The 22,191-nt window shown below is 52.3% G+C and overlaps 1 protein-coding gene across 12 annotated transcripts in view; it reads left to right on the top strand.

Annotated features, from left to right (window-relative positions):
* SMARCA4 (SWI/SNF related, matrix associated, actin dependent regulator of chromatin, subfamily a, member 4) overlaps positions 1-8,060 on the top strand; it is a 101,980-nt gene extending 93,920 nt beyond the window's left edge. For 5 of the 12 annotated variants that reach the window (XM_023194170.3, XM_023194177.2, XM_023194174.2 and 2 more), the window contains 5 exons: positions 4,292-4,400; positions 4,825-4,926; positions 5,794-5,926; positions 6,086-6,228; positions 7,570-8,060. In XM_023194170.3, coding sequence (XP_023049938.1) covers positions 4,292-4,400; positions 4,825-4,926; positions 5,794-5,926; positions 6,086-6,228; positions 7,570-7,602 — 520 coding nt within the window. In that variant the 3' untranslated portion in view covers positions 7,603-8,060. The remainder of the gene's footprint in view (positions 1-4,291; positions 4,401-4,824; positions 4,927-5,793; positions 5,927-6,085; positions 6,229-7,569) is intronic. The other 7 variants (XM_023194169.3, XM_023194179.3, XM_023194175.3 and 4 more) reach the window with 3 other exon arrangements.
* The last annotated feature ends 14,131 nt before the right edge of the window (positions 8,061-22,191 follow it).

The following is a 22,191-nucleotide window of genomic DNA, read 5'->3' as shown; positions in this document are numbered from 1 at the left end:
CCTGTCGCTGCACTGGGCAACAGGGACAGTGGGAAGGTAGGAAGCCACTCCAGGCTTGGGGGCTCCCCTGTGTGTTTCTGCATCATCAACTTCAAGAAGCGGTCAGCCTCGGCCCAGGATCACCCCTGGGGGAAGGACTGACAGGAGCACATCTTTAGCCTCATGCTAAAGATCTGTGCATTGGGCCAGGCGCGGTGGCTTAGCCTGTATGTAATCCCAGCACTTTTGGGAAGCCAAGGTGGATGGATCAGGAGGTCAGGAGTTGGAGACTAGCCTGACCAACATGGTGAAACCCATGTCTACTAAAAATAAAAAAACTAGCCAGGTGTGGTGGTGCGCCTGTAATCCCAGCTACTTGGGAGGCTGAAGCAGGAGAATCGCTTGAACCTGGGAGGCAGAGGTTGCAGTGAGCCGAGATCGCGCCGCTGCACTCCAGCCTGGGCGACAATGCGAGACTCTGTTTCAAAAAGATCTGTGCGTTGGTGTTAAGTCAGATATTAAGAGGTGTGGGCTGGGGTATGTGTGGGGGTCAGAGGAGGCGATGTTTGCCCTGAGATGAGGACAGAGCCCAAATTCCCATGGGGAGTGGAATCCCCTTTGTAGGCCCTGACGCGAGCGTGAGAGCTTAGCTAGGGGCACTGACATCAAAGGTGATGGCACCTGTCCGGAGGACTCCGGGTTTTATTCCAAGTGAGGGGAGGCTGTGGCATGTCCCTCTTTAATATAGAGGTGAGGGAGGCTCTCAGCACCCCGCTTGCTGCAGCAAAGCCTGAGGACAGGACCTCTGGGGAACTCTGCACCAGAGCGGAATCCTCAAACCAGCCCCTGGGTGGTCTTTATTCATCCAGAACCCAATTCTCCTAGAGGTCCGGAAGGGGGTGCTCTTGTACCTTGGTTTTGTGTTTTGTTTTGTTTTTGTTTGTATTTTGAGTCTCACTCTGCCATCCAGGCTAGAGTGCAATGGTGCGATCTCAGCTCACTGCCACCTCTGCCACCCAGGTTCAAGCGATTCTCCTGTCTCAGCCTCCCGAGTAGCTGGGATTACAGCTGCCTGCCACCACACCCCGCTAATTTTTGTATTTTTAGTAGAGACGGGTTTCACCATCTTGGCCAGGCTGGTCTTGAACTCCTGACTTCATGATCCACCCACCTCAGCCTCCCAAAGTTCTGAGATTACAGGCGTGAGCCACCGCGCCCAGCCGCACCTTGTGTTTTTTTTTTGCGGCCTGTAGCTGTTTCTCATTAGCCTGATGGAGGTGGTGTTGGGGTGGCGGGGTGCTATTATTAAGCCTTCTGCTGTCACAGTCCTGGGATCTTACTTCCTGCGCTGCCTGCATAGGGAGCTGCCCTCCAGGGCAAGGGCCACAGTGTGCAGCAAGCCCCCCATGGCCACAGGGCAGGGCGTTTCAGACCAAGAGTCTGCACTGTGCTGGCCACTAATGGCATTGAGTGGATCACAAAACTGGCTTTTTTTTTTCCCCTCAGTGAAATAGAAATGGGGTTTTGCCATGTTGCCCAGGCTGGTCTCAAACTCCTGGGCTCAAGCAGTCCTCCCACTTTGGCCTCCCAAAGTGCTGGGATTACAGGCACGAGCCACTGCACCTGGCCTACAACTGGCATTTCTTTAAAAATGTAATAGAATGGAAAGTGGCAGAGTGCGCTGCTTTTCATAGAAGAGAATATCGCATTGGGGCTCTTCTGTTGCTCCTGCCTGTGCTGCACATCCTGCTTCGCAGCGTAAGGCACAGCTCTTGATGTGCCTCATCGTAACAGGTATAGGGTGGATGCTGCCATTGTGAAGAGAGAGGAGAGCTCTTTGCTCAAAAAATTCCATAGAGTGGAGAACAGGATGTGCCGGCTTAGGAGAGGGAAGAGGTACAGGCCCGCTCTGCCTGAGCTGCAGATGGGACACACGCTTCCCGATTCAAAGGGGAAGTCGTGTCTTTCTCCAGGGCCACCAAGCAGCAAGTGCCTCTGCTGCGTGTTCTTTTCTGAGCCTGTGGACCAGGTTTACCAACAGTTGCCTGTGGCCAAGCCGGCCACCAGCCTGTGCATGAGAAAAAGGAAGCCTGTGCCTCCAAGAAGGGCCCATGACAGGAACGCTGGCTTAGAAGTTCATGTGCTCCTCTGCTGGACCAGCTGGTCCCACACCCAGGACCAAAAACACCTCCTGGCAGGAGATGGGGAGATGTAAGGTACTTCATGAGCACGCGCTGGAGAAGGACAGCCCTGGAAGGCAGAGGCTCACTGCAGGCTGTGGCCAGGCCAGGAAATTCACTCCCACCTCGACTTCCCTCCTCCACACAGCTGGCCTGACACTGCTGCCTGCTTCAGAGTTTAGTGTGCGTAAGGTGTGACTGGCCCAGCAAGGAGGGATGATGGCGGTTGTCAAGTCCAGGGGAGGTGCACGGACAGGATTCTGGCTCCTGTGTGTAACATCTGCATCTCAGGAGGCTCTCGTTTTAGAAGCCAGGTCAGGGGCTTCGTGATGCACACAAACACCAAAGAAGCAGGAGGTCTTCTGGGATCCCGCCCGCGGGCAGCCTCCTGGAGGCAGGCCTGGCCCGTCTGGCCCTTGGTGACATCAGGACCCCCCAGCGACAGAACCAAGGAAGCCACCATGTTGTCGCTGCCATTTTCCAGGACAGTAAACAGAAACAAGACAAGGAGCACTCAGGACACCCAGACAGACGGTGGGGCCAGCCAGTGGCATGAGCGGGCTGCCCTGCCCTCTGGGATTTTCTGGAAAAGAGCATAAGGATAGAAGCGGTGCTAATGAGGCAGCTGGAGTTACCAGAACTCAAACTCAGCTCCTTCTTCCCGTCGGGCCCCGTTGGCCACTTTTAGGCCTCATCTGCCTGATGGCTCCCTGCTTAGGGCCGTTTCCTGGACAGGCCCTTCCTCTGGGCCAAAGCAGAGGGGAGAGCGCGGTTGCCATGCGTTCTCATTTTCCCAGCCTGCGGTCTGGGTTCTATCAGAGCAAGGTCAGCTCTCAGAGCTTCTGTCCCCACCCACCCCATCCTCCTGAGCCAGGCTCAGGTATGGGCACGACCTGGTAAGAGCTGGGAGTGCTGTGCACGAGGCCTGGTAGAGTCTCATCACCGCCACTGTGCCGAGTACACGACGGCGCTTCTGGTGGTGTTCAGGGGGTTAAATCAGTCCCCAGTGAGGACAGAGCAGAGATCCAGATACATCCCAGGCCAGGTGCGGTGGCTTCTGACTATAATCCCAGCACTTCGGGAGGCTGAGGAAGGATTGCTTGAGGCCAGAGGTTTGAGACCAGCCTGGGCAAAATAGTGAGACCCCCTATTTCTACAAAAAATTTTAGCTGTGCCTGGTGGTGCACACCTATAGTCCCAGCTACTCGGGAGGCTGTGCTGGGAGGATCACTTGAACCCAGAAGGTTGAGACTGTAGTGAGTCATGATCACACCACTGCACTCCAGCCTGAGCAACAGAGCAAGACCCTGTCTCAAAAACAAATGTATTGGCCGGGTGCAGTGGCTCATGCCTGTAATCCCAGCACTTCAGGAGGCTGAGACCGGCGGATCATGAGGTCGAGAGATCGAGACCAGCCTGGCCAACATGGTGAAACCCCATCTACTAAAAATAAATTAACCAGGTGTGGTGATGGGCACCTGTAATCCCAGCTACTCGGGAGGCTGAGGCAGGAGAATTGCTTGAGCCCTGGAGGCAGAGGTTGCAGTGAGCCAAGATCAGACCACTGCACTCTAGCCTGGTGACAGAATGAGACTCCGTCTCAAAAAAAAAAAAAAAAACAAAAACCACATCACAGGCCTGTGTGTGTGGTTGTCGCTGGGGATTGTTCCAGAAGCTACAAGAAAGCACATGTGCGGGCCACGTGTGGTGGCTCACACCTGTAATCCCAGCACTTTGGGAGGCCGAGGTGGGCTGATCACCTGAGGTCAGGAGTTTGAAACCAGTCTGATCGACATGGGGAAACCCTGTCTCTACTAAAAATACAAAATTAGCCTGGCATGGTGGCACACGCCTGTAATCCCAGTGACTCCAGTGTCTGAGGCAGGAGAATCGCCTGAACGTGGGAGGTGGAGGTTGCAGTGAGCTGAGATCGTACCATTGCACTCCAGCTTGGGCAACGAGCGAAACTCCGTCTCAAAAAAAAAAAAAAAAATGTGAAAGAAATAGCTCCTGAGCCAAGTTTGAATTTCTCATCCTCTCTGTCCTCAAACAATGGGTGGACCTGCTGAGGCGGGGTAGGGGCTCCCTGGTGGGCGGGCCCGGGGGTGACGCCCGCCGGTTCTGCCTTGCAGCAGCAGTGGACGTCAGCTCAGCGAGGTCTTCATCCAGCTGCCCTCGAGAAAGGAGCTGCCGGAGTACTACGAGCTCATCCGCAAGCCCGTGGACTTCAAGAAGATAAAGGTAACACTGACGTTGTGCCTGTGCTGTGCATCTGCCCGGGGGGGAGTCTGACCCAGGGGCACCCCTATCTGAGAGCTGTGGTGTGTGGGCAGAATGACCAGAAACTGCCTGGGCAGGGCCTTGGGCTGCCTGGTTAGGGACCTGGTCGTGGGCTTTTGGGGCTCCTTGTAAGGGTTGGGGGTGTCCTGTGGGATGTCAGTGAGCAGTCGGTGTTGGGTGTTCCTTCAAGGTCCCGCTCACTCAGTGCTGCGCCTCAGTCATGCAGTTCCCATGCCTGGTGGGCCAGGTTACCAAGGCTGGGGCTTGAGCCACATCCTCATAGACGCGAGGAATCCTGGCCCGGGGGGTCCCCAGCACACAGCGGGACCTGCAGGCAGACGAGGCGTGGTCCTGAGGTAAGACCTGCTCCTCCTGTCCATTGCAGGAGCGCATCCGCAACCACAAGTACCGCAGCCTCAACGACCTAGAGAAGGACGTCATGCTGCTGTGCCAGAATGCTCAGACCTTCAACCTGGAGGGCTCCCTGGTGAGGGCACCGCTGAGGGATGGGGATGGGCCACTCCCACAGCTGGGCTTTGAACCAACCCACCCCTGCTTCCTTTTTGAATTGATGGGTTAAAAACAATTCCCGCTAGCTGTGGTGGTTCGTGCCTGTAATCCCAGCACTTTGGGAGGCCAAGGCGGGAGGATCACTTGGGGCCAGGAGTTCAAGACCAGCCTGGGCAATGTAACAAGACCCTGTCTTTAAAAAAAAAAAAAAATTTAAATTTCCAACAACTTGGGATTTTTTAGCAATTACAAAAGCAGTACGTATTTACCAAAGAAAATAAAGATAGGCACAACAGAAGAAATAGAGTCCTCTGTCTGTTGGAATTTTGTTTTAAATTCCCTGGGGCACACTCTTCAGAGGAATCCTGTGGGTGTGTTCTTTCCTGTGATAGAATTGACACATACACAGCCTCAATGTGGCAAACTTTTCTTAAGTGTGTTTGGGATTGATGCCTCTCAGAAAAAGTACTTGACTTTGATGCGTTTGGGGAAGATGCTGGCTTCAACAAGGGACATGCATTTCTAATGTTATTGCAGACCTCAGAGATTCTGCAGGAGGGAGGCACCTGCAGTCATTCCCAAACCAGTGTGCCTGACCTTTCACCCTGGAGCATTTCAGAAGCCTGATGCTCTCTGGGGTACCTGTGGAGGAAGATTATGGAGAGGGCCTTCCACCCTGGGTGGGCTGAAGCCCCGACCCACTGAGGCTCGCACTGGCCACTGATCAGCTGTCCAGGGACAACACAGGGCTGGGGCTGGGGCTGGGGCTGGGGCTGGGGCCAGGGCCGGGCAGGCAACCCTCCAGTCAGGCCCATCCACTCAAGCCCCTGGTGTCTCCGCCCAGATCTATGAAGACTCCATCGTCTTGCAGTCGGTCTTCACCAGCGTGCGGCAGAAAATCGAGAAGGAGGATGACAGTGAAGGCGAGGAGAGTGAGGAGGAGGAAGAGGGCGAGGAGGAAGGCTCTGAATCTGAATGTGAGTCCCGGGGGGGTTCAGGATGCCGGGGTTCACGCTGGCCGGAGAGCCCCCAAGGCCACAGCTTTTCACAGCCCTCCCGGCTCCCAGACGCCCCTTGCTGTGAGGGTGCTGCATTCCCAGAGCTCAAGGCTGTCTTTCCCTCCTGGTCCCCTCTAGCTCGGTCTGTCAAAGTGAAGATCAAGCTTGGCCGGAAGGAGAAAGCACAGGACCGGCTGAAGGGCGGCCGGCGGCGACCGAGCCGAGGGTCCCGAGCCAAACCGGTCGTGAGTGACGACGACAGTGAGGAGGAACAAGAGGAGGTAAGGTCGGGCCCCCGAGCAGGGAGGGCTGGTGGGTGGCGGGAGGCATCCCAGGGCCCTGACAGGACAGCCCTGCGGGGTGGTGCTCCCACTCCCCCATGCTGCAGGTGGGGAAACTGAGGCTTGACCTGCCATGGCTGACCCCAGGTCACACAGCCAGTATGTGGCAAGGCTGCCACTCAAACCCAAGCCTGTGTGACCCTGGAACCAACTGTTAGTACCTGTGGGTGTCTGGGGACTGGGAGGACATATGAGGTCTCAGGATAGGCAACAGGCGGTCCCATAGCACCAGGGCTCCTGGGCTGAGGCCAGGCAGGCCAGGGCTTGATTAGGGTCGAGTGGGAGGTGCTAGGATTGGGGACCCACCAGGCAGTGCCCTGTCTTCTCAGTGTGGTAGAGAATGGGCAGAAACGCCAAACCCACAGTGGACAGTTTTTGGGGGACAGTGGGGAGCCTGAGCAGATCCACTTGCTGGCTTTAAATAATCTTCACCTCTGTCTCTGGCCCTTCTAGCTGTGGGACCTGGCAGGTCACTTTGCTTCTCAAGCTTCAGTTTCCTCTTATGCAAAGCAAGGAGGCTGCATGGATGAGGGAGCCGCCCCCACTCAGGCCTGGCTCCCATTGAAGCCCGGTGAATGCCATTTTGTCCGCACAGAAGCAGCAAATTTCAGTGCCTAGGAATTAGTCTGACAAAAGAGGCACGTGACCTTCGAGGACATTCTTGAAGCCCTCATGGGGAGGGGTGGCCCCTGTGTCAGGCAGGAGGGTCTGGGCTGTGATGGTGTCTCTCTTGCCCAAGCCAGAGCAAAGTGGTTTATGGCCCATGCCAGGCCGTTTAAAAAGGTTTTATGGGCCGGGCACGGTGGCTCACACCTGTAATCCCAGCACTTTGGGAAACTGAGGCAGGAGGCTCACTGGAGCCTGGGAGGTCGAGGCTGCAGTGAGCCGAGACAGCACCACTGCACTCCAGCCTGGGCAACAGAGCAAGACCCTGTCTTAAAAAAAAAAAAAAAATTACATGAAAGAGCAAAGATCTTTCACAGTTAGTAAGAGCCAAGATGGTTTGGAAGCTGTAGGTCAGGGGCCAAGGGCCAGGCAGGTGACATGGGACAGAGCAGGGAAGACACATGGAGCCTCGCAGGTCCCGAGACGGCCGAGTGTGGGCACAGGGACTGGTCCTCTAGAGAAACATGAAGTTCAGGCGTAGCTATGGCTGCAGTAGCTTCTGTTGCCGGCATCGGTGTTTTCTTGAGCAAGTTTATTTAAAACTTGGCAGGCCCCTGGCAAAGTGCCCTAACAGGGGCGGCCAACGCATACTGTCTCCTCCTGTCCCCTCTCCAGGACCGCTCAGGAAGTGGCAGCGAAGAAGACTGAGCCCCGACATTCCAGTCTCGACCCCGAGCCCTTCGTTCCAGAGCCGAGACGGCATAGGCCTTAGCAGTAACGGGTAGTGGCAGTCGTAGTTTCAGACTTGGGGTAAAACTGTATAAACAAAAGAATCTTCCATATTTATACAGCTGAGAAGCTGTAGGACTGTTTGTGACTGGCCCTGTCCTGGCATCAGTAGCATTTGTAACAGCATTAACTGTCTAAAAGAGAGAGAGAGAGAATTCCGAATTGGGGAACACGCGATACCTGTTTTTCTTTTCCTTTGCTGGCAGTACTGTTGCGCCGCAGTTTGGAGTCACTGTAGTTAAGCGTGGATGCATGTGCGTCACCGTCCACTCCTCGTACTGTATTTTATTGGACAGGTCAGACTCGCCGGGGGCCCGGCGAGGGTATGTCAGTGTCACTGGATGTCAAACAGTAATAAATTAAACCAACAACAAAACTCACAGCCTTGCCTGCAGGTGGACTCATGCCTGGCTCCCGGGGTTTCTGCCAGCAGGAGTGGTGGGGACCACCTCATGTCCAGGTCCCTGTCCTTCTCCTGGCACCAGAGCCCATGGGGCCTGTTTCACAGAGGAGGATACTGAGACCCTGGCAGGGGAAGAGGACTTGCCTGGCCACATATGTGGCCTTTGCCGCTGCAGGTCTCCATCATTTGTTCAGTTGAGACCTATAGTGCAGGGATCAGGCGGCTCCGTCCCTACCCTGTCCGTGGCCAAGCCTGGGTTGCGGAGACCCTCACAGAAATGGGCAAACGCCACATAGAGCTCTCAGGGCCGTGATGCAGGAAGCTCAGGGCGTAATGGAAGCCCAGGTGGTCATGGAGGGCTTTCAAATCCAGAATGTAATTTGAGTTTTTGTTTTTTTGTTTTGTTTTTGAGACGAAGTCTCTGTCACCCAGGCTGGAGTGCAGTGGCATGATCTCGGCTCACTGCAACCTCAGCCTCCCGGGTTCGAGCGATTCTACTGCCTCAGCCTCCTGAGTAGCTGGGATTACAGGGTGCGCCACCATGCCCAGCTAACTTTTTGTATTTTAGTAGAGATGGGGTTTCATCATGTTGGCCAGGCTGGTCTCAAACTCCTGAGCTCAGGTGATGCACCCGCCTCAACCTCCCAGAGTGCAGGGATTACAGGCATGAGCCACTGTGCCCGGCCACTAATTTTTGTATTTTTAGTAGAGGCAGGGTGTCACCGTGTTGGCCAGGCTGCTCTCAAATTCCTGATCTCAAGTGATCCACCCACCTTGGCCTCCCAAAGTGCTGGGATTACAGGCATGAGCCACCATGCTTTGAGTTTTTTACAGTAAGTCTTGGCTGGAGTGCAGTGGCTCAATCTCTGCTCATTGCAACCTCTGCTTGCTGAGCTCAAGCAATCCTCCCACCTCAGCCTCCTGAGGAGCTGGGATTACAGGTGCACACCACCACACCCAACTAATTTTTGTTTTTTTTGAGACAAGAGTCTCGCTCTGTCGCCTGGGCTGGAGTGCAGTGGCCGGATCTCAGCTCACTGCAAGCTCCGCCTCCCGGGTTTACGCCATTCTCCTGCCTCAGCCTCCCAAGTAGCTGGGACTACAGGCGCCCACCACCTCGCCCAGCTAGTTTTTTGTATTTTTTAGTAGAGACGGGGTTTCACCATGTTAGCCAGGATGGTCTCGATCTCCTGACCTCGTGATCCGCCCGTCTCGGCCTCCCACAGTGCTTGCGCCATCACGCCCAGCCTGTTTTTGTTTTTTGTTTTTTGTTTTTGGTAGAGACGGTTTTGTGATGTTGCCCAGGCTGGTCTCAAACTCCTGAGTTCAAGCAATCCACCCGCCTCAGCCTTTCAAAGTACTGAGATTACAGATGTGAGCCACCGTGCCCAACTAATTTGAATTCTTACCATTTTTGTCTGTTCATTAAGAGCCATTATTAGTGGGTCATTATGGTCATACTTGGCTTTAATTCTTGAAATATGGTTTCTTCTAGCTCTTTGAACCTTTTTTTTTTTTTCTTTAATTGAGACAAGGTCTTGCTCTGTCACCCAAGCTAGAGTGAAGTGGTGTCATCACGGTTCATAACAGCCTTGACCTCCTGGGCTCAAGTGATCCTCCTGCCTCAGCCCCCTAAGTAGCTGGGACCACAGGTGCACAGCAGCACACTGGGCTAATTGTTGTGTGTGTGTGTAGAGATAATGTTTTGCTTTGTTGCCTGGGCTGGTGGTCTGAACTCCTGAGCTCAAGTGACCCTCCTGCCTCAGCCTATTTTTTTTTAATTTTTTTTTTAAATCAAGACAGGGTGTTGCTCTGTTGCCCAGGCTGGAGTGCAGTGGTGTGATCATAACTCAACTTCCAGAGCTCAGATGATCCTCCCTCTTCAGCCTCCAGTGTATCTGGGACCACAGACATGCACAACCCAGCTTGAACCTATTTTTAGTAGCTGCTTTGAAGGCTTTAGGTCCAACATCCGGACCCGTTCTTCCACAGAAAGGTTCTCTTGACTCCTTTTTGTCCTCAGTGTAGGTCACACTTTTCTGTTTCTTCACATGTCTGCCAAGCTTTTGTTGTCAGAAAGTAGACATTGTATTTTATTTATTTGTTTTAATTTTTGTATGTTTTTGAGATGGAGTCTCTCACTGTCACCCAGGCTGGAGTGCAGTGGTGTGATCTTGGCTCACTGCAGCCTCCGCCTCCCGGGTTCAAGCGATTCCCCCGCCTTAGCCTCTGGAGTAGCTGGGATTACAGGCACCTGCCACCATTCCCGGCTAATTTTTGTATTTTTAGTAAAGACAAGGTTTCACCGTGTTGGCCAGGCTGATCTCGAACTCCTGACCTCAGGTGATCTGCTCACCTCAGCCTCCCAAAGTGCTGGGATTACAGGCTTGAGCCACCATGCCCGGCCTTGTTTTGTTCTTAATTCTCATTTTTCTTTCTTTCTTTTTCTTCTTTTATGTTTCCCCTCGGAGGCAAGGTCTCGTGCCGTCACTGATGCTGGACTGCAGTGGTGCAATCTCAGCTCACTACAGCCTCCTGGGCTCAAGCCATCCTCCCACCTCAGCCTCCCGAGCAGCTGGAACTACAGACTTGTGCCACCACACCTGGCAAATTTTTTTTTTTTTTTTTGGTAGAGACAGGGTTTTTCCATGTTGCCCACAGTGGTCTTGAACTCCTGGGCTCAAGCAATCTGCCCACCTCGGCCTCCCAAAATGCTGGGATTACAGGCGTGAGCCGCCCCTCCTGGCCCAGTTCTCGTTTTTCTTTAGAAGGAGTCACCCCTGGGTCAGCCGAGCTGAGACATCAGTCGGTGGTTGGTCAGAACTTGTGCCCAAATGCTGAGTCAGTGGCTCTGCCCAGGCAGTTTGCAAGCTGGCCCTACCTTTGCTTTCTGCCTGTGGTTCCTATTAGGGCATGCACTTCAGCTCTGTTGGGCAGGGAGACGTGCATCGGGCTCTCTCCAGGGCGTATGTGTTGTCTTGGCCTGCACGTGGCCCCCCAAACCCCTGTGGATACCGGGGGCCAGCTGGACCTCCTTTTCCATTTCTGGCTAGTTTACCAATCTGTTGCCCAATTGGAGTCTCAACCTTAGGCCAGCTGATGACCTTGGCCCTCCCCTCCCTGTTCACTCCGCGCCGAGATCCCTGCAGCTTCCAACAGTGAGGCCCTCCAGCAGCGAGGCCACTGATTTCCATGGCCTGGCTAGAGCTGGGGGCCCAGGCCAGGAGCAGCCCCAGGCAGAAATCACCTCCTACTGCTCTTCTCTGCCACTCGGTAGTTAAACATGTCCTCACCGGGTGAACACCTTTGACCAGATCTTCACAGTCCCGGGATGGTTGCTTTGGACAGTTCTCTTAAGCTTTACTGTTTCTTTTAGGGAGAGGATTTGCCAAGATCCTCACTCCACCATTTGGGAAAATCCTCATTTTGTTTGTTTCAATAGCTTTGGCTTTATTTTAATAGATTAGAATGTATTATTTATGTATTTATTTTTGAGACAGGGTCTTGCTGGGTCACCCAGGCTGGAGTACATAGTGACACGATCTCTGCTCGCTACAACCTCCGCCTCCTGGGCTCAAGGAATTCTGCCACCTCAGCCTTCTGAGTAGCTGAGATTACAGGCGTGTGCCACCACATCCGCCTAATTTTTTTGTATTTTTAGTAGAGACAGGATTTCGCCCTGTTGCCCAGGCTGGTCTCAAACCCCTGGGCTCAAGCAGTCTGCCCACGCTGGCCTCCCACAGTGCTGAGATTACAGGTGTAAGCCACCACTCCCAGCCAGAATTTATTTTAACGTTTATGGAAAACCAGCTCACCAAACCTATGATTTCATGGTTTTCAGGATGAGGCCAATTTAAAAATAAGTCCCAGGAGAGAGAGCATTAGGACAGATACCTAATGCTTGTGGGACTTAAAACCTAGATGATGGGTTAATAGGTGCAGCAAGCCACCATGCCATGGGACATGTATACCTACGTAACAAACCTGCACATTCTGCACAGGTATCCCAGCACTTAAACCAACCAACAAATAAAAAAATAATAAAATTAAAAAATAAAAATAAGTCTCTTAGTCTGGGCATGTTGGCTCATATCCATAATCCCAGCACTTTGGGAGGCTGAGGCAGGAAGATTGTGAAGATTTTTTTTTTTTTTTGGAGACGGAGTCTCACTCTGTCGCCCGGGCTGGAGTGCAGTGGCCGGATCTCAGCTCACTGCAAGCTCCACCTCCCAGGTTTACGCCATTCTCCTGCCTCAGCCTCCCGAGTAGCTGGGACTACAGGCGCCCGCCACCTCGCCCGGCTAGCTTTTTGTATTTTTTAGTAGAGACGGGGTTTCACCGTGTTAGCCAGGATGGTCTCGAACTCCTGACCTCGTGATCCGCCCGTCTCGGCCTCCCGAAGTGCTGGGATTACAGGCTTGAGCTACCGCGCCCGGCCGATTGTGAAGATTTTTTGAGGCCAGGAGTTTGAGACCATCCTAGGCAACATAGAGAGACCGCCATCTCAAAAAAATGAAAAAATTAAATTAGCCAGGCACAGTGGTGCACATCTGTACTCCTAGCTACTTGGGAAGCTGAGGCAGGAGGATCACTTGAGCCCAGGAGTTTGAGGCTGCAGTGAGCTGTGATCCCACCACCACACTCCAGCCTGGGAGACAGAGTAAGACCCTGTCTAAAAAAAAAAAATTTTAAGGAAAATAGTTTTTAGGAAAAAAATGAGGGGAGCCCACAGAAAGAACTTTGTCTGTATGTCCACCTATGCAAAACCCATGTCATGGGGACACGGGTACGTGTTAGCTGTGGTGCAGATGAGTTGTCCGGGCTGCAGGCCCATCTGACTCAGGTCTCAGACATCAGCTTTGGCCTGAGGGCCTGGAAACAGCTTGGTCCCCATGTGGACAGTGTCCTCAAGCCAGGGGCCTCCACCCGTATGACTGGTGACAGCTGCTGGCTGGCTACTGCCCTTCCTGACCTTTGCTCTCCGCACCTGCCCCTCTGGTAGGCCTTTGCTCTCTCTCTCAGTCCCACTGGCCAATGCCCTTCCTCCAACAACCCCAAGGGCTAGGGGACTTCGTTCCCGTTTCCCAGATGACACAAGTGGAGCTCAGGGAGGTTGAGCCACTGGCCTAAGGCTACACAGATCTGAGCTCAGGTTTGGGGGGCATGAGACTCCTCTGGGGCTGCTACCTGCTCCGGGGTCTGGAGCAGGGACCCTGAGACTTGAAGGTTAAAATGGCCCCTGGAACCAGGTAGTGAACTAAGCAATGGCGCACAGCTCAGTGTGTTCCGAGGAGTCAGGAGAGGCTTCCACAAGACACGAGTGAGCAGGACCTTAAAGCTGAAACGCCGAATGGTCAGGGCATGATGGGACCTGACACGGCCTGGATGAGGAGGGAGTGGGAGGAATAATGTGGGACATCATATGTGGCAGGTGGTCATGCGCTTTCCCATCCAGCCATCTAGGCTGGCTCTCCTAGAGTCTTTTTTGATTTGTTTCGTTTTGTTTTGAAGCAGAGTCTCGCCCTGTCGCACAGCTGGAGTACAGTGGCACCATAGTTTCTTGAGTAGCTGGGACAACAGGCGTGCACCCACGCCCAGCTAATTTTTGTATTTTTAGTAGAGACGTGGTTTTGCCATGTTGGCCAGGCTGGTCTCAAACTCCTGACCTCAGGTGATCCGCCTGCCCCATCCTCCCAAAGTGCTGGGATTACAGGCATGAGCCACCGCGCCTGGCCTCTCCTAGAGTCTTGCTTCCATCAAGTCATCAAGTCTTCTTTTCCTTCCCTGGAGTTTGGGTGGACTTGGGACTCAGAGTTCAATGGAAGTGACATCATGTAACTACTAAGAGTAGGTCACAGAAAGCACCACAGCTTCCGCCTTGCTTGCTCAGACACTCACTTTTGAATCACCAGCTGCCGTATAACAGCCTGACTTCCTGGAGCCTGCCATTTTTTGAGGAAGCCCAACCAAGTCCATGCTATAAGGCCACCAAGACCATGGGAAGAGAAAGCACTGGCTGCCCCAGCCCTAGCCCTCAGCTTTCAGCTGCATCAGAGACCCTGAGCCCATACCGCTGAGCTGAGCACTTCCCACATTCCTGACCCATAGAAACCACGAGAGCTAATAAACACATTGTTTTAAACCACTATCTGTTAGGCAGCAACAGTCATTGGAACATCATAAAACAATTTTTTAAATGACCGGGATCTAATTAAACATAGAAGGATCTTGAGAACATTGTTGAGGATAGAACAGCAGGCTGCATAGTGAAGCAAATGTCCAGCAAGATGCCATTTTGGACACATACTGGATCCTGGATATGTGTTCTAGACCATGTCACTTGCACATCACATTTAGAGAAAGCTGCGTCAGGACACACCCCAAACACGCAACAGCCTGAACTGCTGCTGTTAACCTTGGCAGTGGGGGAGGGTAGGGTGGCGTTAAGAGATTCCCCAAGCTGGTGAGGTCACCTGGTCGTTTTATTTTTTTTTTCAATCAGTTTATTTTGTGTGTGTGTGTGTGTTTATATATATATATATATTTTGAGATGGAGTTTTGCTCTTTCACCCAGGCTGGAATGAAGTGATGCAGTCTCACTGCAACTTCTGCCCCCCAGGATCAAGTGATTCTCCTGCCTCAGCCTCCCAAGTAGCTGGGATTACAGGCACCCACCACCACACCCAGCTAATTTTTGTATTTTTAGTAGAGATGGGGTTTTGCCATGTTGGCCAGGCTGGTCTCCTGACCTCATGCCTCCCACCTCGGCCTCCCAAAGTGCTGGGATTACAGGCGTGAGCCACCATGCCCGGCTGTCTGGCCATTTTAAGAGTCACTTTTTGGGCCGGGTGCAGTGGCTCTTGCCTGTAATCCCAGCACTTTGGGAGGCCGAGGTAGGCAGATCACTTTTTTTTTGAGGTAGAGTCTTGCTCTGTTGCCCAGGCGTGAGTGCAGTGGTGCAATCTTGGCTCACTGCAACGTCCACCTCTCAGGTTCAAGCGATTTTCCTGCTTCAGCCTCCCATGCGCCTGGGATTACAGGCACGTGCCACCATACCCAGCTATTTTTTTGTATTTTTAATAGAGACGGGGTTTTGCCATGTTGACCAGGCTGGTCTCGAACTCCTGACCGCAAGTGATCTTCCCGCCTCAGCCTCCCAAAGTAATGGCCCACTTTCTCTCTGTTTTAATAGAGATTGTGTCTCACTATGTTGCCCAGGCTGATCTTGAACTCCTGAGCTCCAGGGATCCTCCCACTGCAGTCTCCCAAAGTTCTGGGATTACAGGGTGTGAGCCACCATGTCCGGCCAGAACCACTTCTTGATTCCTCACCAATGTTTTGGTCAATAGCAGACTTGGTTTCTAGTTTCTGTCATGGTCTCAAAGATTTCTACTGCAATAAGCCAGTTCTTGGTCGGGCCTGGTGGCTCACACCTGTAATGTCGGCACTTTGGGAGGCCAAGGTGGGCGGGTCACTTGAGGCAAGGAGTTCGAGACCAGCCTGGTAAACATGGTGAAACCCCATCTCTACTAAAAATACAAAAATTAGCTGGGCATGATGGCGCATGCCTGTAATCCCAGCAACTCAGGAGGCTGAGGCAGGAGAATCGCTTGAACCCAGGAGGCGGAGGTTGCAGTGAGCCAAGGTCATCATGCCACTGCACTCCATCCTGTGCGACACAGCAAGACTCTGACTCCAAAAGACAATTCTTACCTGCAGGAGCGTTAATACGAATGAGGTGTCCAGAGCCCAGCTCCTCCCGATCCACCCATGTCTGATTCTGCTGTGTCCGCACCTCACTGGCCTTGTAGGCCACTGACCTACAAGGAGTCCGTGTCAGCTGCCATCCCTTTCCATCCGGCCACACCAGCCAATCCCCCCCACCCACTCATTCTCCTTCCTAAATATCCCCTCAACCCACCTACCTCTCTCTCCACCCTTGACCTTCACCTGCACCAGCCTCAACCTCATGACTGGCCCAGACCAGCGTGGTCAACTCCTTGGTTTCTCCGCTTTCACCCACGCTGCACTCCATGTAGTCAGAGGGTTCTAAACTCTCATAGTTCCTCAATGCACAAGGAGGCCTGGTCAGCTGAGCCCGCACCTGCCCAGCCCTCTCTAAGCCTCAGCTAAAATTCTACACCACATACTTCTAGGCACTGGCATGTGCAGGGGCCCGTTGCTGCAACCCCTCATGTGACGAATCTCCCTTGGAGCCCTCAGACATCAGTTCTTGCCTGTTCTTGCCTTCCTTGGTGATCTGGGGCAGGAAACACTTGGGGCCAGGCACAGTGGCTTACACATGGAATCCCAGCACTTTGGGGTGCTGAGGTAGGAGGATCGCTTGAGCCCAGAAGTTCAAGAGCAGCCTAGGCTCTACAAAAAAATAAAAAAGTTCTACAAAGGTCAGTTTTCAAAGCATATTTCTGGCTGGGCGTGGTGGTGCACGCCTGTAATCCCAGCTACTTGGGAGACTGAGGCAGGAGAATTGATCGAACCCAGAAGGCAAGGAGGTTGCAGTGAGCCGAGATTGCACTACTGTACTCTAACTTGGGCAACAGAGCAAGACTCTTGTCTCAAAAAAAAAAAAAAAAAAGTGAAAAGGAAATGCTAGCATGTATGCTGAATAAAAAAGCACTTTGAGAAGTTGACAGGGAGGCTAGGCATGGTAGCTCACACCTGTAATCCCAGCACATTGTGGGGCTGAGGCAGGAGGAGCACTGAGCCCAGGAATTTGACATCAGCCTGTACAATGTAGTGAGACACCGTGTCTACCAAAAAAAAAAAAAAAAAATGATCCAGGCCTGGTGGTGTCCGCCTGTAGTCCCAGCTGCTCAGGAGGCTGAGGTGAGAAGATAACAGGTTGAGGGGGTGAGGCTGCAGTGAGCTGTGATTCCACCACTGCACTCCAGCCTGAGCGACAGAGGAAGACTTTGTCTCTACCAAAGGTAAGAAGAGAAATCGACAGAAGTTCTTCCTATTTCTATTTTTTTATTTTTATTTTTTGTTTTTTGAGATGCAGTCTCACTCCGTCGTCCAGGCTGGAGTGCGGTGGCTGTATCTAAGCTCACTGCAACCTCCCCTCCCAGATATAAGAGATTCTCCTGCCTCAGCCTCCCGAGTAGCTGGGATTACAGGCACCTGCCATCACAGCTGGCTTTTTTTTTTTTTTTTTTTTAAATAGAGACGGGGTTTTGTCATGTTGATCAGGCTGGTCTTGAACTCCTGACCTCAAATGATCTGCCCACCTTGGCTACCCAAAGTGCTGGGATTACAGGCGTGAGCCACTGCACCTGGCCTTCTCTTTCTTTCTTTCTTTCTTTTTTTTTTTGAGACAGAGCCTCGCTCTCAAAAACAACAAAATCTGTCTCAAAACAAAACAACAAAAAAACACCAGCATCACTTAAATGGATTGTAATACTATGTTCTTTTATTGAACAGACCACAAAAAAACCTACTTTAACCTTTAAAAAAGAAAAAGGCCAGGCACAATGGCTCACATCTGGAATCCCAGCACATTGGGAGGCCAAGGCAGGCAGATCATGAGGTCAGGAGTTTAGACTGGCCAACATAGTGAAACCCCATCTCTACTAAAAATACAAAAATTAACTGGGCATGGTGGTGAGCACCTGTAGTCCCAGCTACTCAGGAGGATGAGGCAGGAGAATCCCTTGAACCTAGGAGGTAGAGGTTGTAGTGAGCCGAGATCGAGAGTCACTGCACTCCAGCCTGGCAACAGAGGAAGACTCCATCTCAAAAAAAAAAAAAAATTTTGCCCCAGGTCACACAGTAAAAGGTTTGTGCTCAGACAGTGTGGTTCTAAACTGCTGTCCACAAAATCAAAGTTAAGGTAAAACACTCTCAGAAGGCCCTGTAAGGGCAGATGGCACTTTTTCCTTGAAGCCAGTATGTCAGAATTGCAATCAGTTACACCAACCCATTTAAATCAGTAGGATTGACCAGGAGTGGTGGCTCACACTTGCAATCCCAACACTTTGGGAGGCCGCAGAGGGCAGATCACTTGAGGTCAGGAGTTCGAGACCAGCCTGGCCAACGGGTGAAACCCCATCTCTACTAAAAATACAAAAATAGGTCGGGCATGGTGGCTCACGCCTGTAATCCCAGCACTTTGGGAGGCTGAGGTGGGCGGATCACGAGGTCAGGAGATTGAGACCATCCTGGCTAACACGGTGAAACCCCGTCCCTACTAAAAATACAACAAATTAGCTGGGCGTGGTGGTGGGCGCCTGTAGTCCCAGCTACTCAGGAGGCTGAGGCAGGAGAATGGTGTGAACCCAGGAGGTGGAGGTTGCAGTGAGCCGAGATCCTGCCGCTACACTCCAGCCTGGGCGACAGAGCAAGACTCTTGTCTCAAAAAAAAAAAAGAAGGAAGGAAGGAAGTTCTGACACAGGCTCCAACACAGACGTTATGCTCAGTGAAATAAGCCAGACACAAAAGGACAAATGCTATCTGATCTCACTCATAAGAGGTCCCTAGAATTGTAGAATGGTGTGTGCCACGGGCTGGGAGGGGGTGTGGCCAGAGTTGCAGTTTGCGAAATTGAGAATGTTCTGAAGATGGATAGTCGTGGTGGTTGCACAACCATGTGAATGCGCTTAATGCCACTGAACTGTACAGTTAAAAGTGGTTAAGATGGGCCAGTCGCGGGGGCTCATGCCTGTAATCCCAACACTTTGTGAGACCAAGGTGGGTGATCACGAGGTCAGGAGTTCAAGACCAGCCTGACCAACATGGTGAAACCCCGTCTCTACTAAAAGTACAAAATTAGCCGGATGTCGTGGCACGCGTCTGTAATCCCAGCTACTGGGGAGGCTGAGTTGGGAAGATCACCTGAACCCAGGGAGGTCCAGGCTGCAGCGAGCCATGATTGCACCACGGCACTCCAGCCTGCGTGAGAGAGTGAGACCCTGTCTCCAAACAAACACACATAAAAAACAGGGGTTTTTTTAATTTAAAAAGGAAAGAAAAGGAGAGTGCCGTGTGGCAGGCACCTAGCCCTGTCCAGCGCACCCTGAGACGGGGATGATGTCTCCTCCTCGACGTAAGACCACAAGTTCTAACCAATTCAACCGAGGACGGAGCCCCAGTTCCAGGCAGGGTGATTTGGTCCCCTTGTGAACTAAGATGCAGATGGAGAAGAGCAGGCACAGGCCTTGGGGCCCCTGCAGGGGTTTCTTGCCGGCTTTTTCTCCCTGGATTCCTGTGGCTTCTGGGCAACAGAGTTAGGTGGGCTGGCAAGAGAGCTGCATGAGGCTGTGTCGCCCTTGACATTGAGCTGGAGGGCCAGAGTTCGTCACTGCTGACGCAGAGAAGCTGGGAGCCAAGGTTAGCCAGATGGCTTGGAGGAGCTTTAAACAATCTTTTCTTCTTTCTCTTTCCATCCATCTACCCTTCTTTCCTCCCTTCCTGCCCCCTTTCTTTTCTTCTTTCTTTCCTTCCTCTCTCCTTCCTCCCTTTCTTTTCTTCGGTTTTCTTTTTGTATTATTATTATTATTTTTTAGACAGGGTCTTGCTCTGTTGTCCAGGCTGGAGGGCAGTGGCATGATCACAGCTCACTACACCCTCAACCTTCTGGGTTCAAGCAATCCTCCTGCCTTAGCCTCCCAGGTAGCTGGAACCACAGGCACACACCACCACGCCTGACTGATTTTTTATTTTGATTGATTGATTGATTTTAAGACAGAGTCTCGCTCTGTCGCCCAGGCTGGAGTGCAGTGGCATGATCTCGGCTCACTGCAACCTCCACCCCCTAGGTTCAAGTGATGCTCCTGCCTCAGCCTCCCAAGTAGCTGGGATTACAGGCGCCTGCCGCCATGCCTGGCAAATTTTTGTATTTTTAGTGGAGACAGGGTTTTGCCATATTGGCCATGCTGGTCTCAAACTCCAGACCTTGTGATCTGTCTGCCTCAGCCTCCTAAAGTGCGGGGATTACAGGCATGAGCCACCTCACTGGGCCTAATTTTTTTTTTTTTTTTTTGAGATGGAGTCTGGCTCTGTCGCCCAGGCTGGAGTGCAGTGGCGCGATCTCGGCTCACTGCAAGCTCCGCCTCCCGGGTTTACGCCATTCTCCTGTCTCAGCCTCCTGAGTAGCTGGGACTACAGGCGCCCGCCACCACGCCCGGCTAATTTTTTGTATTTTTAGTAGAGACGGGGTTTCACCACGTTGGCCAGGCTGATCTCAAACTCCTGACCTCGTGATCTGCTCACCTCAGCCTTCCAAAGTGCTGGGATTACAGGTGTTAGCCACCGTGCCTGGCCCTCTTAACCATTTTTAAGTGCACAGTTCAGCAGCATGAACTACATTCACACTGGAGTCCAACCATCAGTCCTCGTCCATCTCCATCTTTCTCTTTTTTGTTGTTGTTTTGAGATAGGGTCTTACTCTGTCATCTAGTCTAGAGTGCAGTGGTGTGATCTTGGCTTACTACAACCTCTGCCTCCCAGGTTCAAGCTATTCTCCTGCCTCAGTCTCCCTGGTAGCTGGGATTACAGGCACACACCACCATGGCCGACCAATTTTTTTGCATTTTTAGGAGAGATGGGATTTCACCATATTGGCCAGGCTGATCTTAAACTCCTGGCCTCAAGTGGTCTGCTCCAAACTGCTGAGATTACAGCCGTGAGCCACCGTGCCCGGCCATCTGCACCCTTCTCATCTTCCCAAATGTAACAATGTCCCTGTGAAACACTGACTCCCCATTCCACCTCCCCAGTCCCTGGCACCCACCATTTTATTCTGGTGCTGGGGGAATTTCAAACCAGGCAAGTCTCAACACGTGCTCCAGTGTTAAGAACCAGCCCACAGCCCCATTCCCTAATCACCGTCAAACCAAAATTTTACTCCAGGTTCTACTCTGAATCTGCTTTCTGTGAATCTGTTACTCTGGGGACTGCCTATAAGTCGAATCTTACGGTGTCTTCACTTCAGTGACTGGCTTATTTCACTTTTCTACTCTTAAATTTTTTTTTTTTTTTTTTGAGACGGAGTCTTGCTCTGTCGCCCGGGCTGGAGTGCAGTGGCCGGATCTCAGCTCACTGCAAGCTCCGCCTCCCGGGTTCACGCCATTCTCCTGCCTCAGCCTCCCGAGTAGCTGGGACTACAGGCACCCGCCACCTCGCCCGGCTAGTTTTTTGTACTTTTTAGTAGAGACGGGGTTTCACAGTGTTAGCCAGGATGGTCTCGATCTCCTGACCTCGTGATCCGCCCGTCTCGGCCTCCCAAAGTGCTGGGATTACAGGCTTGAGCCATCTACTCTTAATTAATTAATTATCTATTTCTGAGACAGAGTTTCGCCCTTGTCACTCAGGCTGGAATGCAAAACATCTCGGCTAATTTTTTGGTATTTTTAGTAGAGACGGGGTTTCACCATGTTGGCCAGGCTAGTCTCGAACTCTTGACCTCAAATAATCCACTTTGGCTTTCCAAAGTGCTGGGATTACAGGCGCAGCCCACCTTTCTCCTTTTAATCACACAGGTAATCCATACATACGACATTCTTTTTTCTTTGAGACAGTCTTACTCTGTCACCTAGGCTGGAGTGCAGTGGCACAATCTTGGCTCACTGCAACTTCTGCCTCCCAGGATCAAGCAGTTCTCCTGCCTCAGCCTTCCTAGTAGCTGGGATTACAGGTACCTGTCACCATGCCTGGCTAAATTCTGTAGTTTTAGTAGAGACGGGGTTTCATCATGTTGGCCAGGCTGGTAATGAACTTCGGGCTTCAAGTGATCCTCCTGCCTCGGCCTCCCGAAGTGCTGGAATTATAGGAGTGAGTCACTGTGCCCGGCCAATGTGACATCCCTGTAATGAAGTGCAACATATGAGACACGAGTGAAAAACACCCTTACCCCACCCACTGCTCCCCCCACGCCCCCCGTCCCTACCACAGGGCCCACCCCCGTCTTCAGATCCGAACTCCAGGCTGTGCAATATTCAATGTTGTAGCCATTTGCTACTTGGGTAGTTGAAGTTCAGTCTCAGCCAGGGTGGAGTCCTGGAGACTCTGGCCCATCCTTTTTTTTTTTTTTTTTTTTTTTTTTTTTTTTACGGAGTCGGCAAGGGCTCCCTGCCTGCGGTGGCGGTGC

Source organism: Piliocolobus tephrosceles, chromosome 21 (genome assembly GCF_002776525.5).
Source record: "Piliocolobus tephrosceles isolate RC106 chromosome 21, ASM277652v3, whole genome shotgun sequence".
NCBI lineage: Eukaryota > Metazoa > Chordata > Mammalia > Primates > Cercopithecidae > Piliocolobus > Piliocolobus tephrosceles.
The sequence above is the reverse complement of the archived record's forward strand: the minus strand, read 5'-3'. Positions and strand labels throughout refer to the sequence as shown.